The 17,311-nt window shown below is 40.0% G+C and overlaps 1 protein-coding gene across 14 annotated transcripts in view; it reads right to left on the bottom strand.

Annotated features, from left to right (window-relative positions):
* The window catches only part of PARD3 (par-3 family cell polarity regulator), a 723,581-nt gene that overhangs the window by 302,358 nt on the left and 403,912 nt on the right, over positions 1-17,311 (bottom strand). For all 14 annotated transcript variants that reach the window (XM_059729155.1, XM_059729152.1, XM_059729148.1 and 11 more), the window contains 2 exons: positions 7,139-7,264; positions 5,134-5,516 (listed from right to left, as the gene is read on the bottom strand). In XM_059729155.1, coding sequence (XP_059585138.1) covers positions 5,134-5,516; positions 7,139-7,264 — 509 coding nt within the window. The remainder of the gene's footprint in view (positions 1-5,133; positions 5,517-7,138; positions 7,265-17,311) is intronic.

Raw genomic sequence — 17,311 nt, forward strand, 5'->3', positions numbered from 1 at the left:
CTTAGTTTTCACTCCATGCTTAATAGACTGTTTCCAAGCACTTCAGTCCTCAACACTCTTCTCTGACCCTGCATTCATTGCCTTCATAGCTCTCTTGCAAACATCTCTGAAATAAAGATAAGGGTGCCCACACAGTCTTCTTCCTGTAAACAGTTCTCCATACTGGAGATCCTTAGGTATAGGGCCATCATATGTTCTCTGCATATGACCAAGCCGAAGTTGATGCTGACTGAGAGAATGGATGCTCAGAATATTGCCATGTTCCAAGACCTCAGAGTAGACAACTTTCTCCCACCAGGAAATTCCTAGAACACCGCAAAAGCAGAAATGGAAGCTGCTGAGGTGCTTTTCTTGGGTAGAGCATGTCATCCAGGAATCACTGCTGTAAAAAGAGGCATTTATGATGCAAGCAGAATCTACTTTAACCTTGATCTTAATGGTCAGTTTGCTGTTCTACATCAGTTTGCTCGGCATGCTCATGAAAGCCGATGTTTTACCAATACAGGTATTCAGTTCCGGCTCAAGTGACAGGTTGTTGGTGCATAAATTTATTTACAACATCCAATATGTGTTCACCTATTTTGACCACTGATAGTGAACCAATGTTCTGGCCCATAACACTGGTCTTATTGATGTTGATTTTAAGGGTAAACTCTTGCCAGGCTTGAACAAAGTGACTGATGAGGCTTTGAAGGTCACTCTCTATGTGGGCTATCAGTGGAGTATCAACAGCAAACAGCAGCTCACAAATCAAAACTTTTTGCATTTTAATCTTCACTTTAAAGCATGTGAGGCTAAATACTTTTCCATCTCAGTGTGTATGTAGATAAAATTCCTTCAATGGTGGTCCCAAAAGCATACATCAAAAAAAAAAAAAAAAAAATCACAAACAGGGTTGGGACTAGGACACAGACCTATCTGACTTTGCTTTGAATCTCAAAAACCTCAGATATTGACCCATCATAGCTAACTGTTCCTTGCATTTCATCATGGAAGGAGCAGATTACGCAGAGAAGTTCTGGTGGACAGCCAATATTTTCCAATAATTTGAAGAAGACTTCTTTGCTGACAAGGTAAAAGGCCTTACAGACAGGTAAATGAAGGCAATATAAAAAGGTCACCTCTACCCCTGCATTTTTCTCAGATTTGTTATTGTAAGAAGATCATCTTCTGGATGCAGAGCTGTCCCTAGGGCATGGTGAAGCAGGGCGACCGCCCTGGGCCCCGAGCTTTGTGGGGGCACCTCGAAGCCAGGCAGAGTGGCCATGGCCCCTCCTGCAGGGCCTACCTGGAGCTGTCAGCTCAGTCCCATGTCCCCAACTTGTTCAATGCAGGTGTTAGTCTTGTGGTGTGTCAGGGTTGACAGCAGTCTTATGCAGAGTTTAGAATATGGATTGTATAGGATGGTTTGGGTAGGCTGGACTAGATGACTTTTGGAGATCACTTTCAGCCCTATTTCTCTATGATTCTATGAATGTCACCTTTTCCTAGGGCCTTGCCAATGGGCAGACTGTCTATGACCCTACTTAGGGACAACTCAGTACTTAATATAAAATAGTCAGTGAACATGAGAGTATTTTGAGAAATGAGAATTAGAGTTTTCTGTTGCTTTCATGGTCACTTTACATAAAATAATTTTTATCTAGATAAAAACCTCTTTCCAGCGCAAATAAAAATCTTCTTTTTGAAAAAGTTTATTTTGAATAAGCTCCTCAAATTTGCATTAAGGTGATATGAAAGCCATTTTGAAGCTTCTAGTCCAGAACAAGCTTGAGATAGTCCATATTGTTTCAAGATCAGTATATTTGGCCAAGTGATGTGATGCTTGACTGAAAGCAGTCCTTCAGCAACTTCCAAGCAAAATGTTGTAGGTTATCGAGTATGTGCAGAGGGATTCTGGATCATTTTTCTTTGTAGTATGATATTTTGTATTCATAACTGTTGGGAGGGATTTTTCAGCTAAGTTGTACTGCCTTAAATCTAGTAGAGCTGATACAATGAAGAGTTAGTCTGTATTTTTGCTAGTGTAACTGAGATCAAAATTTAGCCAAATATTCTGAGTGGCATGTGACTGGCCTTATTATCTGAAAGGATTTTTTTTTAATTTAATTTCTTCTTTAAATTTACTGTATACCCATTTGTACAATGTACAAATAAAAAACCCCCACAAGATAGCTGTCATGCCTTTTGCTATCTTAATGTGTTTGAAGAGGGGCTGTAATACAGAGGCCTTAACAGTATTAGAATATCAGCAATAACCCCTAAATTGGTATGCTAAAAGTTCAGGCCCTGACCTTTAAGGAAAGATAAACAGATATCAATTTTCATTTAGAAAAGCCAACAAACATTCTGCATTGACTAAAACATATGACTGACCTTCTCTTCTGACTTTATTAAAGAGCTAATTTCTATGAAACACTGGGTTATTTTAAAATGCCAAAACGGTAATAAATATTAAGAAATCATAATTATGAAGGCCTGTACTGCAAGGCCATCCTATTATGTAATTTTATATGGCATAGTTCACACAATATGTAAAAGCACAAATCAGAATATGTAAAGGCCTCTCCCTACATTGAAGAAAGTCAATTCACACACAATGCATTATTTTCCAAAATACTCTGGTTAAATCAGAAGTGAAATTGAAGTTGAAGCCTTACATGCTTGTATGACTTAATGCACCCCATAAGGAATTTTTAATCTAATGATGATAATTGGTGAAATAACTGCAGTCTGTTAGCTGCAAAGAAAGCACATTTGTTAAGTTTCTATAAAGCCTCTATTATTACAACATCCTTCATTAGACATAATCAAAGACAATCAATGTCCCCATTGCACTTATATTTATAATAAACTACTTGGAGGTATACTTAAGCGTCTTGCTTCATTTCTTGCTTTGCATGTACATTCTCAGAGTAATCATATGAAAAATCACGATGAGAAGACATGTTTCTTTCTAGCATGGATATTCATAAATGAAATAAAATATCAAAAATAATAATAGAATACTAAATTATCATGGGTAACTGTTAACATTCTGAGTCATGTGCTGTCTTTACACAGAAATTCTTCCAATGAAAATAATTTACTATAAACAAAATGGCAAACTTCCAATATCTATTGTAGGAGATTTTGTTAAGCCTTAAGTCTAAGCTTAAAGGCTTACTTTTTAATTAAATATTAAATATAAACACAGATCAATTGTATTTTTTTGTATATTGAATATTCAGTGCAACAGTTTACTAGCACAGGAGATATACAACTTTTTTAGAGTGTGAACCAGGTCCTAAGAGACTCCATCTCCCTTCCATTCATGCTCATATCACATCCTTGGTGCAACTGCAACAGCTGCTTTTATGGCTATCCTATATTAGAAATGCATTAAACACTTTCTATCTATCTCTAATTTAGATTTTCAGGTAGAATACAAAGGCAAGAGATGGGATCATGTGACCTGCCAAATTTCCACAAGGCCTGAAGAGAACCCCATAATACAGCCTGGATGTCTCTGCTCTAGCAAATACAAAGCCATGCTTGCATTCCTTCTCTCAGTACCTTGGCATTTTAAAACTGTTTATGACAAAATGCTACATTTCCTCCTCTAGCTGACAATCATACAATCACAATTACTGTTGATGGGGTTTAAGCATAAGCTATGTGGAGCTATATTTTCAGAGAAAGTTAAAAAAAAAAAAAATCAGATGTGGCTATATATGACAATTTAGGTTTCCTATTTGTTCATTCCATTAAATGCCCAAAAAAGGTAAAATCAGTGTAGCAACTGAGGGCATACTTGTAAATCCAATGAGTCTTGCCTTAGTCAATTACAGTAAGTTTTTCCAAGCAGGCTGTCTTAAGCGGATGGCCTTAACTATTTTTGAAGAAGCAACTGTCAGCTCAACCTTATGTCATCAAAGTTTGTAGAGCTTAAAATTCAGTTACCAGAAGTAAGCAATCTGGTAGTTCATGAGAAGTTCACATAAGAGAACACATAATTTTAGAAGGAAACTAGGTATCCTAGTAATTTTGAAGCCACATTAAATCTCTAACCTTCAATATGTTCGGTCTTCAGTTTCGTTTAAGAAAAGATTAATACTAAATGGAAAACTTTTTCTATGAATGTTAAGTAAAATATGGTCAATGTAGTATACATTGTCATATTGGTAAACTGTTCAATATACAATTTCAAATGTAATTTTTGTTCCTGCAGACTGTAATACATCTTGCCTTAAAATTATTTAAACTTCATAAAGACGTTATGAAGCAAGGTCATAAAAAAGTCATTTGTCAACAGTTATAATATAAGGGCAGAGTTAGAAGTTAATTTATATTTTAAAGATCGTGAAATAACTACCATATCTCAAAATGACTGTATGGTAACTTTTTTGTAACTACTGACTTATGTTAACTGCACTATACATTCCATATAAATTAGAGGGGGGAAAAATTATATATATATATGAGAGAGAGAGAGAGAGAGGCTCTAGTCCATATGTATGTACGCACACACACTAAAATATAAACACAGTTTTCTTCTCTCCCCCAAATTGACTTAACCCCAAACTCAGATTACACTAGCATAAGGCCCTACATAGGAAATATCAGAATTTATAACTACTTTACTCTTATCTTGCAGTGTCAGAGACAGCTTTGTACCATTTGGATCCAAAACACTTATTTCCTGGTGCAGATAGAGCCTGAGGTAGTAGGATTTAACATCATAATGTTTTTAAATATAGAACTATAGCCATTTTAGAGGTTTTTCAAAATATTGACTAAATAAATATTTTCATACCTGCCTAGCCCCAAAGTATAATGGTTATAGCAAGTAAGGCACCTGGCTTCACAGGTGGAAGCGTACAAAAACTTGCCCCAATTAATATTTTAGAGAGTGCCTTAACATTCTCTAAAACAGTTTTTTGTAAAATATGCTGCATATAAAGAACACACTCACATAAAAGGGCTTTAGGAAAACTCCCATATGGTTTCAGCACTCATTAATAATATGACTAATCTGAAAGACCAAATGCAGAGACCATGTATGTTAACGATATACATAGAATTACACACACATACTCATACTAAATATATAATTTCAGCACAAATAACTTTAGAAGTGTATTAACTCCTTACCTTTTCTCAGCTGTATATTAATTCTCTTTCCTATCCTTTTTGTGTTATATCCACTGTTTGCAATGGAGGTAAGAACTTTTTGAGGGGATGGAGCCAGGCCTGATGGTGGTTTCCCTGATGAATTCACACTGTGAGGTAGCTGTGAGTAAGAGTCTGTCTGGTCCGACTGGTTACCCGCTCTAGATATTCTTTGTAAAGTGTGAAGTCCAGCATTGTTAATACTTTTGTTGTCAGCATACTGGGAATCAGGGCTAAACCGGCTGGAGTAGTAAGTGTTCTTCTCGCTTTGGGATAACTGTTCATACTGCTCTTTATTTGCTGCAGGAACCACATGGAACCACATGATGGGTGCACGCATGGCTTGACGAAACATATGTTGTGCTCTAAGTTTAAAAAATGAACAGAGAATTAGCAAATTAAGACTGGCAGACTACAAAACATTACAAGCCTAATTACTGATGTTAATTAAGAAATGTGAGCCAATGGACATATTTACTGAAACTAAAACACAAATCAAAAACCTGAATCTGTTTATTAATTATCTACTGTGGCTGCTTTTTGCTAAGGTTTATTGCCATAGGGCCAAACTATGACTAAACATGCTCAACAAACAGCTCTGTACCTTCCACATTACAGCAACAACTTTTACCACAATTACTGAGATGAATATGGTGTTATTGTTTAAATTCAGGATCATTTTTTCCAGAAAGATAGTATCTATATTTACAATAATTACAACAGTGATGCAAACTAAATATGATTTTCACTACAATATCACCTAACATGAAATGAAGCATGCTTCTGCACTTTCATATATGCTGTTTCCCAGCATAAAAACCTGAAAACAGAATGACTTTTCCTGGTCCTCCTTCAAAATTTGTCATCAACGTCTATAAAGATATTATTTTTACTGTGTGGTGGTGCAGTACCAAGTACAATGGTATCCCAATCTACAGTAGGCATAATGGGAACTGACTACAAATATACATCTATCCTGGTGTATCAACATGAGACACTACAGTAGACTAATTCTCCTGCGCATTACCACATCATGGCAAAAGCTGTGCTAACACACTAATGCGTAGAAGAGTTAGTCTACTGTGCATTAGTGTCACTAAAAAAACGTGTGCCAGCACTACTGCACAACAGCACCAGTTACTATGCACTGAGGTAGTACCTGTTATTACAAATACTGAACTTAACGCGCAGTAACAGCTGCACATTAATGCATGTGTAGACATGCCCATTGTTTACATTGTTATTATTCCGTTATTATTCCATGCCCATTGTTTACATTGTTATTATTCTGTTAGCTACCAACACATTAGGTATTGATAGGTAAATTACTATTTTCAGATTTACTTCTAAATGGAATTTCAGTAGTATTTTTCTGATTAAGTTATTTTCTCTCTACTCCATTTTCTTTCAACTATTTTTGCATGTCCTATACCTGCTGTCACTTTAAAAAGCCTTCTTGGTTAAACATTTTGGGATTCCATCAAAGCTCATCCCCTTCCTAAGCAAAAATGTATAATGTCACAAATTTCTACAGGGAAGAACTGACTTTTGTGCATATCATACTTCCACACGAAGGAACACACATGTTTTAAAATGCCAAATAAAGGACTCCAAATTGTCTTAATATATTTAACATGTCACACTGTTTATAATAAAACAAGAATCCTGCTTTATTTTTCAAAATAAAACCAGACTCATTGTATTAGTGGGTAATGAAAATGGGCCCATAATGTTTAAGAAAAGAGGCATAAACCATCTAACAACAACAAAATCTACATATAGTCTAATGATGGCAATTCTTCTGTAGTGCTGTAGCTTAACTAATTAAAAATCACTAATGCTGTAACAAACCATAGTCTGTAGCTCTCCTTTATTAAAAAGAGTACAAAGACAATTTATTTTTAAACACTTTATTTCTTCAAATTACTACAACATGCAGTGGTTAAAGGTTAAACAAAGCAATATACTGTACAGTAAATGTACTTACTGTTCAAATCTCCTATTGCGAAGGTCTCCATCATTAATCCTGACAATACAATCATTCTCATGAAAAAGGTTTTCTTGTTCAGCTTTTCCACCTTTCTCCAATCGTTTTACTAATAACCCCAGGGTTCTGGAACATTAAGATTACAAATGATTACACATCTAATATTTCCTCCGTACTGATTTAATATGCTTTCATGATAATCACTAAATCTACTCTAGTCCTAAAACACTGCTTAAAGAAAGACTAGTTTTGGACAAGAATATCAAAGTTTAAAATCTTCAATATACAAACAACCAACATCTGAATTAGTATCCACTTTTCATAGAACAAAGATTCTATCAGGGCATTACACTTCTGAAATATGCATATAGCAGTAATGCCTGCATTTGCATTCAGCAAGGCAACTACATGTATTGTTGTACAAGAGACTTTGGCAATTATGAAGCCAAATTATGACTTCAACAATTAGCTCTCAGGAACACCTCCAAGGTAACAGCCTACATTATCTGACTTACTGTGTTGGAAACAAGGGTAGAGCAAGTTACCTTACAATTCAAAGCTTCCATTAGATAGAGGAAACCTCAGCTACATTATTGTTTCCACATGGATTAAACATGCGGTTGTAATGCATAAAAAAGCAACGTAAAATGAAGGGACGAGTAGATTTAAAAACCCTACTTAGGCCAAATGGAATATAATCTGAGTAAACCAACAGAAAAGACAACAAAAATAAAACAAGCCTCCTACCCTAATATTGTTCTGTCATTGTAATATTTAAGCGTAGCTGCTGTAAAATGCTAGAGAAGAAAATTGTAGACAGCAGTGTGATCTTGAAATTGACAGTTTACCTTGAAGTAACCAGTTCTTATTTGTGTTAGTCTGAAGTCAAGTGGAAGGCAGGGTAGATCTGCACCTTACTGACTAGCCCCCCTCCCCACACTCTCTCTCTCTCTCTCTCTCTCTCTCTCTCTCTCCAGGAGATCTGAAGAAGTGAGCTTCATCCCATGAAAGCTGAGGCACACACACATGCACATACTATAACAGGGGAGGTCAACCTCCAGCTCACAGGCCAAGTGTGGCCTGCAGAGCCTTGGAATCTGGCCTGTGGCGCTCCCCCCAAGTTGGGAAATTTGGTGCCAGGGAACAGTGGCAGTACTGCCACACCACACCACCGCCAAAATTTGAAGCTCCACAGGGCAAGTTGAAGCTGGGCCATGATCCTTCCCCAACACAGCCAGATCTGAAACAGACCACCCCCCTTCCTCCAACTGGCAAGGTTGGGGCCTGGCCATGCCCCCTTTCTCCTATGGGGCTGAGCCACATGCTTTCCCTGTGCAAGGCTAGATTAGGGCTAGGCCATGCCCCCTCCTCACAAAAGGCTGTACAGGCCAGGTCACAGTGCCCTCCCCCTGACAGGGCCAGGTTGTGGTGAGACCAAACCCCCATCTACTACACAGTGGAATCAGGACCAGGATGCCCCCAACTCCACCCTCTGCATGACTCAATGGGACCCTGCTGGATCCAACCCACAGAGGGATCGAGCACTGCCCACCCAGTCTGCCAGCTAAAAAGGTTGAGCACCAGCTCAACCTATAAGATAAGTGCAATTCTACCCTTCCTTCTACCTCTTATTGGACAGGGGTCCAAAAACCACACCTGCTGAAATTCTCGAAGACAGTGGTGAGCAAACATTTAACCTAAAATAGTTTCATAGTAGCTAGGGTCAGGAGGGACCTGAACAGATCATCTAGCCTGACCCCCTGCCACAGGCAGGAATGAATGCTGGGTTCACAAGACCCCAGACAGGTGATCATCCAACCTCCTCTTGAATTTGCCCAAGGTAGGGGTGAGGACCACTTCCCTGGGAAGTTGGTTCCAGATTTTGGCCACCCTAACTGTAAAATATTGCCTTCTGATCTCTAACCAAAACCTATTCTCCATCAGCTTATTACCATTATTCCTTGTCACCCCAGGTGGTGCTGGGGAGGAAAGGTCTCTACTTATTTGCTGTTGATCTCCCCTGATGAGTTTGTAGGCAGCCACCAGGTCCCCCCTCAGCCTCCTCTTGCTGAGGCTGAACAGGTTCAGGTCTTTCAGTCTCTCCTCGTAGGGCCTGTCCTGCTGCCCTCTCACCCAGTGGGTGGCCCTCCTCTGAACCCTCTCCAGGCTGGCCACATCCCTTTTGAAGTTCGGTGCCCAGTACTGGACACAGTACTCCAACTGTGGCCTGACCAAAGTCGCACAGAGGGGGAGTATCACCTCTCTGGACCGGCTTGAGATGCACCTTTGGATGCATGACAAGGTATGGCTGGCCTTGCTGGCTGCGGTCTGGCATTAGTGGCTCATGTTCATCTTGGAGTCAATAATGACTCCAAGATCCCTTTCTGCCTCTGTGCTTTCAAGAAGGGAACTCCCCAGCCTGTATGTATGCTGGGGATTCCTTCTCCCAAGGTACAGCACCCTGCATTTAGCTACGTTGAACCCTATCCTATTCTCATCTGCCCACTTTTGTAGTCTCTCAAAATCTAGTTGCAGCCTCTCTCTCAACCCCCTCGTCCAAGTCGCTGACGAAGATGTTAAACAGCGCGGGCCCAAGAACCGAGCCCTGGGGTACCCCACTGCTCATATATCGCCAGTTTGAGTACAACCTGTCCACCACTACTCTCTGGGTGCACCCCATCAGCCAATTTTTTACCCATCCAACTGAGCAGGCATCAATGCCACAGTCGCTTAATTTATTGATGAGGATGAGGTGAGAGACAGTGTCAAAGGTCTTCTTAAAGTCTAGAAAGACTGCGTCCATGGTGATACCATCATCCAAGGATTTAGTTACTTGGTCATAAAGGCAATCAGGTTAGTCAGGCAGGACCTGTCTTTGATGAACCCATGCTGATTGCCCCTGAGCATGATCTCCCCTGCAGGCCCCCCACAGATGTGCTCCTTGATGATTCTCTCCAAAATCTTCCCGAGCACCAAGGTGAGGCTTACTGGCCTATAGTTAACTTGGGTTCCCCTTCCTCCTTTTCTTGCAATTTGGGACCACATTAGCCAGTTTCCAATCCCCCGGCACCTGGCCAGATGACCACGAATGCTCATACAGCCAGGCCAAGGGCTCCACGATGACCCCTGCCAGCCCCCTCAACACCCTTGGGTGGAAGGCATCTGGACCTGCAGATTTAAAAATGTCTAGCCCTTCCAGAAGATCCCCAACTACATCTGCGCTGACTGAAGGCCTGACAGAGCTATCCCCAAGATTGTCCCTACCTCTGGTAGGTGGGATATCCCAGTCCCTGTTCAAGAAAACAGAGGCAAAGAAAGTGTTAAAAATATCAGCTTTCTTGTCTGGCGTAGCCACAAGATTACCATTTGTGTCTTGCAGGGAGCCTACATTGCCCGGTGCCCTCTTCTTGCTCCCAATGTACTTGGAAAAGGACTTTCTGTTGTCCTTAATCCTGGACACTAGCCTGAGTTCCATCTCTGCCTTGGCCTTCCTAATAGCCCTCCTACACTCCCAGGCCGAGGAGTACTCCAAGTCATAGAGTCATTCTTCCAGGTCAGCCTCGTAACATTTTGACAAGATAGTGTGCAAGGCCAATGTCCATATTTTATCTGCATATTTTATGTGCAGATATTCAGTGCTTCAGACTGACAGTCCAACAACTTATGCTTGGCCTACAGTGCACTTTAAAAAAAAAAAATCTTAAATGCAGTGCTCCAAAGCATCAGGACTATATACACAATTGAAGCAGAATTTTTAAAAATCATTGCACAACATGATCTTAGATCCGGTTGTTTGCCAAACTAAGGCCCTGATATGTCAAGATATTTAAGGGTATGCGTACCTTAACATGTATAAGACAGCAAATAAAATTTAATGGCATTGCTAGCATACTTATTACCTATGAGTTTGAGTATGTGTTGAATCAGGCATACTTGAAAAATGAATTTATCAATTAGCCTATAAATTCTATACACACCCACAGATGCAACACTCACAAATAAAACCAACCCCATTTAAAGATGAATCAAATTTCAAAAATCAAATCAGATTTCCCAAGCAAGCTCAGACAGAATAGAAAGATTATTGTTGATAATTATAACATTTAAATCCTCTGGATGCATTAGCATGCAGCAGGGTTGAGGGCCACACAGATAAATAATGTGAAAAATAGCATTTATCATCTTAAACTAGAAGTCACTAAAATGATTAATTCATTAAAATGTAATTCACACTATTTTCCTGGGTACTGACATATCTCACAAACATCAAAAATTAATCATGTGTGTTGGTTCCACAGTTCTTGATCCCATTAAGTGGTCACTCTGCCTGGTCTCAGGCCTCTAGCTGTCATCTAGGCTTGTTCTTCCAGTCTCAGGTCGTTTATACGCATACTGTTTTGTCCCATGACATGCCAAAGATCTGCAGCTTTGGAGCAGACTCAATTAAGCGAGTCTACTCCACATGCAATCTGATGCACACTGCATGCAGTTGTGTAGGTGGTGAAATGCACATCAGCGTGCAGAAAATGGTGGCGGTGCGCTTTTGAACTAAAGCACTTTGTGTGTTTTAGTTAAAAAGCGCGCCGCTGCTATATTTCTCAGCATCGACACGCATTTCACCACTTATACAACTGCAAGCATCACAGCACCTGGCACTGTGGTGCTTACATGTGTAAAAATGCCCTCAGACTCCAGCCCCACAGCACTAGCTGCTCTTACTGCAGTAGGTCTGATTTAAGCTTGTTCCATTCCTTGCAATCTTCTTCCCTCCAAGTGCAGTAACAATGCCTAATACAATGACCTGACAACCTCTTTAAAAGCAAAATATTACTTCCTTAGACCAAAAGCATTTTAGAGAAAAGCTCTTATGAACAACAGAACAGACAGTAGACATGGCTCTCTCTTTTCCTCATGGCTTATCACTCTTAACCCTGGCTGTTCTTCTTTACATTCCCTCCAGAGTCCCTGTCTCAGCATGCCTCCCTAGGCTCTGACAAGTGAAGCCACAAATTCTTCCTCTAAAAAATGCTTTTTAATTCTTTAGTCTTCTTTTGATTGCAAGCATTTAGCTTTGGCAAAACAAGGTTTGCAATTTATGAAAGACATGATCTTCAAAAGTTAATAGCTTGCCTCACTGTCCTTCAAATATGATCTTGGTTATAATTATCCAAATCTATTGTGTGGGTTTCCTGTATGTTCTTCTTGCAATCAACTATAGTCATATAGGAACCCTACCTCACTGACTAGGACATACAAGTTTATGAAAATATTACTCATCCATATTTCTAGATAACTACATAGCAAGTCCATGTCTATCACAAATCAGGTTGAAAAGCTCTTAAATTTAAAAAAAACTGATTACAACTGTCCCTCTTACAGTTCACGCAAAAACCTTTCTACAGTTTCAATTTTTTTTAAATATAACCTAAAAGAAAAGGTTAAAAGGATGCTCTGTCTGTCAATTATGGGGAAAATAATGTTAAAAAAAAATAGTGATTATCCAAAAACTTCTACTCTTCTAATTAAAAAAAATTAAATAAAGTAAAAATGTCTGCATGCACTTATATAAAAGTGATGCCATACAAAGTTTTCATGTAGCTGGAGTCCCGGCCAAGTGTACAAAAAAGCTCCGTTCCATTTTCATTCACCCATATGTTGCTGAAATTGTTGAAACTCATCATCTTTCTATGTTTGTTTGCCCAAGAGTGGGGTTTGGGGAAAGATTGTGATGAGGGGGAGGGGGTGGGAGGAGAGGGTTAGTTCTTACTCATTTGAGATTTTCTTCCCCCCCTTAAGCGAGAGTGAGCATTCAAACATTTTCACCTTGTTCGAGTAGGAGAAAAACAATAAAATAGTGAAATGGTGAAATCTTTTTTGGATTAAATTTACTCCTGTAAGGAGGAGGAACAGAAGGTTCCAAAACATGAAAGTAGGATGTAAATGACCTTCTACACTGCAGCATATTTATCCTTCAGATGCACAGTTAGGTTTTTTTTAAATGGCATTATTATGCTTTAAGTTCAGCTAGTACCACACGTGTACCCTAACATTTTAACTTTATTTTAAGCTACCATATTCACTCACATGCTAAACGCACGTTTTCCCACAAATTACCCTTCAAAACGTGGGGCATGTGTCTGAAGCACTGAAGCTGATTTCCTGCCCAGAACAGAAACATGGAATTGCTGTAAAATAGCTATGTGGAAGATCAGATGGGGCAGGAGGGAGCAGTATAGGGGGTATAGTCACACCATGCTCTGCTCACTACTTTACTCAAAGTTTAAAACACTGCCCAGCATCAGTGGCATTTCTATTCATGACTCCCAATTGAAGGAATCAATTGATTTCATGGCTCATTGTAATCTAAATGATTCCTGCTCATTCCCACTCTTTCCTCCAGAGGCATTAATGACCCTTTTTCCTTTTTAATGGTCATGATGTTCCACTAATCACACTCTCCTTGCTTTGGCCATTTTGTTCTCTTAATTACTCCATATCTCTTCCCATTTTTAATTTGTTTCATTTGTTTGCAGCCTAGGTGTCCTCCATGAGAAAAGGAAGCACAAATGGAGAGTCGGTCAGCAGTTGTGACCTGTGCAGGATGTGCCATGTTTGCGAACACCACTTCATCTGCAGATGCCTTGGAGGACAAGATTCATAGACTGGAAGCACAGGTACCCAACACTGCTTTATATCAAAGAAAATTAAGATTACTTGGATTAATTATGAGAGCCTGGCACAGGAAAGGCCAAAGTGTAAAGAGAAGTAGAAAGCTTATGGGGTTCTTACTCAAAGAAGGAGGGTCCCCAAAATTCAAGAAGAGCAGACTGAAGTCAGCAACTGCTTTCAAGTACCCTGTGGTGGAACAGCTAAGGAAAAGGCACAGATGAAGAGTAGGCAAAACCCATAGGACTGTAGTTTAGAGAGGAGGAAGCACAGGGCCACAGTAATAGGGGCTGTAGGATCATTGTACCAAGAAGGAAGAAAAGGATGGGAGTGGTTGGTGACTCCCTTACATGGGGGACAGAAGCACCAATTTGTTAGCCAGATTTGGGGTCCCAGGAGGTGTACTGTGTGCCTGGAGGCCAAATTCAGGATATCATAGACTGCCATAGTTCATCCATTCCTCATACCACTACCTGTTCCTGCCCATCCATGCAGTACACCCAGAGGTGCTACAACTCAGGATGAAGAAATACAAAATGGGGGACATCTAGCTGAATGGCAGCACTACAGAAAAGGATCAGGAAGTCGACAGATCACAGACTAAATATAAATCTACAGTGTGCAGCTGCAAAAAAGGCAAATGCAGTTTTGGAATGCATCAATAGAAGGGTTAGGCACAAGGCATGAGAAGTGATAGCACGTGGCTGCTCTACACTAGTTGGGCCTCATCTAGAGTACTGAGTGCACTTTTGGGTTCCACATTTGAGTAGGAACATGGAGACGTTACAGACTGGCAAAAAATATATATTAAAGGCTTCAGAAGGTGTGTAATACAAGGAGATATTGAAGGAAAAGGCACTTAATGATAGCAGTCTATACTCTCCTTAAGCATAGCAGTACATGATAGCAGTCTTCAAATTCTTGAAGGGCTGCCATAAAGACAGAAAACACCTTTTCTCTCTTGCTGCAGAGAGTAGGACACTGGCCAATGGTTTTAAGTTGCAACAAAGTAGGTTTAGATTTGGTATCAGGAAAAAATTCTTCGTTGTTAGAAGAGTAAGGCAGTAAGACAAGACTACCCCGGGGAAGTTGTGGAATCTCCATCACTGAAGGTGTTCAAGAAGTTGGACTGGCACTGGTCCAGGATGATGTAGGAGTGGTCTAGGCTATACTCCCCTATGCGTATGTCCTATGCTTCTGGGTTTTACTGGTTGCCTCATGGGGCTCGGCCTGTATTGGGGTTTTCTTGGGGGTTATTTTAAGCTTTCCTTAGAGGCATTCATTGTTGGCTGGAGCCAAACCTGGGATTGTGAATGGAGTGTACCAATGCTCCTGCTGGAACTTATACCTGGCGGTTCTTGGCTAGAGGGTCTTACACCTCTACTCATGGTCAAACCAATAACTATATTTTGAGCCATGGTCATCCTGGTCTAGACTGTGGGGTTTTTGCTTTCCTCTGCAACTGGGAGACATGGCCCTTCTCCTTAGATCTCTGAAGTCTACAGCAGTAGACCTAAGAGACCTAAAACGTACAGCAGTAGGATGTAGGCAGCCATGGTCTCTTGCTTTACTTGTGGCAGGTTACAGTGTTATGTCTTGTGATTGCGTCAGGGCTGACTATGTAGTCTAATAGGTTAGACAGTGTATTTGTATAGGATGATCCTACCACAGGCAGGGGTTTGGACTACATGACCTGTCCCCTTCTTGATCTGCCACATGCCACATAGAGAAGCTGCCCATGATGCTTGGGACACCCATACTGCAGGTTGGCCACTTCTGCTGTCCACAGTTGAAAACCCACCTTAATTTCTTAGTTGTGGTACATCTGCCATTCAAAATCTGAGAGCTGCATGGCATAAGTAAATTCCACATCTGCTATAAGCAAAATAAGAGTAGAAACAGATATCACTAAATAAAGTAGGTCACAGTTGTGCTGGGATGTGATCTGCTTCACTGGGTGAAACATGTTGCCCCATGACCTGCCAGTTGATGCTGTGGGACAACAGGGGATGTGCCCTCCTGGATTTGAGGGGCCTGGTGCTGCACATGGGAACTCCTGTGTAGGAGCAAGCCCCTCAAGCCCTGGAATCTACTGAGTGGCTTTCTCCACTTACAGAGATGCTCCCCCGGGATCTTCAGGACATATTTTGGGAAGCAGGGAAAGTTGGGGTTTCCCCCTATACCAAGACACATTCTGGAAATCCCAGGGCCCTTCTCTGCAAAAAGAAAAGGCTGGGCAGGCATTTCCAGGGCTTAAGAGGCCCAATTCTGCTTTGGAATCCCCAGGGTATTCAGGATTGGGTCCCTCAGGTCCCCAAAGCATCTGCCTGTGCCGCTGGAGAGCACAGGCAGTTCTAGGCTTCTAGCGCTCTCATGCCATAAAGTAAACAGATGCCCACCACTAAATAGCAGCACAAATTAATAACACTTTCATTGTGGCCACAAGGGGTATGGGCACCTGTCTCTTTGGTCTTTTGTGCCATCATAAAATTTTTTAAGGTGGCACAAAGATAATGAGAAGTGATATCTGTTTCCACCTTAAATATCTTTTCCTTGCTCAGGAGCAAAGACTAGTAGATGACAAAAGGAAGCACTAACCAAACACAGTGTGTTCTCTGTTATACTAGCCATTGATCGAGGAGACAATTTGTCCATGCATAGCTCCCAAATGGAGCCATAAGGAGTGGATTCATGGTACACTAAGCTGAAAAAAAACAAAAAACAAAACAAAACTTATTCTGCTGTACCTTGATCAATGTGTAGAGAAGAAATATATCCCTGTAACTTCACATCCATTCAACTTCCTTTCTTAAAAAAGTGAACTCTAGAAATCCATCTCCATTCTACCCCACTTTAGCAAAATTTTTACATATATTTTACACACACAAATCCTAAATGGTGTCAAGGGCACACCACATTTGCATAGCTATGGCATCAGATCTTTCATTTCTATGATTAAACAGCAAATACCTAGGTCTCTTCAACAGTAAATATAATGAGCCACTTAAGTGTTATGGTGGCAACAATCTATTCAAACTCTGCTGGCTATTGGTGTCATACCAACACTTTGTACTCCTTATATTTCTTTTTATTAAAACATAACTAATTAGTGTTAGGGTATTACATTTTTTCTTGATTGTTACTTTTATTCATTCTACTGAAGTTATATTAACTTCTTGTTAATGCAGGACACATCTTATTTTCTGCATGATTTATTATTTCTTAAAGCTATCCACATAAGCCCTCACATCTAGTAAAACATTATTAATCCTAACCACTGATAAAGTAGCATAATACAGAAATAAAATACATGTCAACATTTCAATTACTCTCATTAAACAAAGCCTACAAATTATACTAATGCAGAAGTGTTCTGCTCAAATGTAGCATCTAGTTTTCTTTTTTTACCTAACTTTACAGTTGGGAAGATGCATATAGCTAAAGTGGCATAAATTATGATTTATAAGTGGCTGAATGTTCTGATTTAAATTTGAACCAAGTATCCTC

The sequence above is a fragment of the Alligator mississippiensis genome, chromosome 5 (assembly GCF_030867095.1).
Source record: "Alligator mississippiensis isolate rAllMis1 chromosome 5, rAllMis1, whole genome shotgun sequence".
Classification (NCBI taxonomy): Eukaryota; Metazoa; Chordata; order Crocodylia; family Alligatoridae; genus Alligator; species Alligator mississippiensis.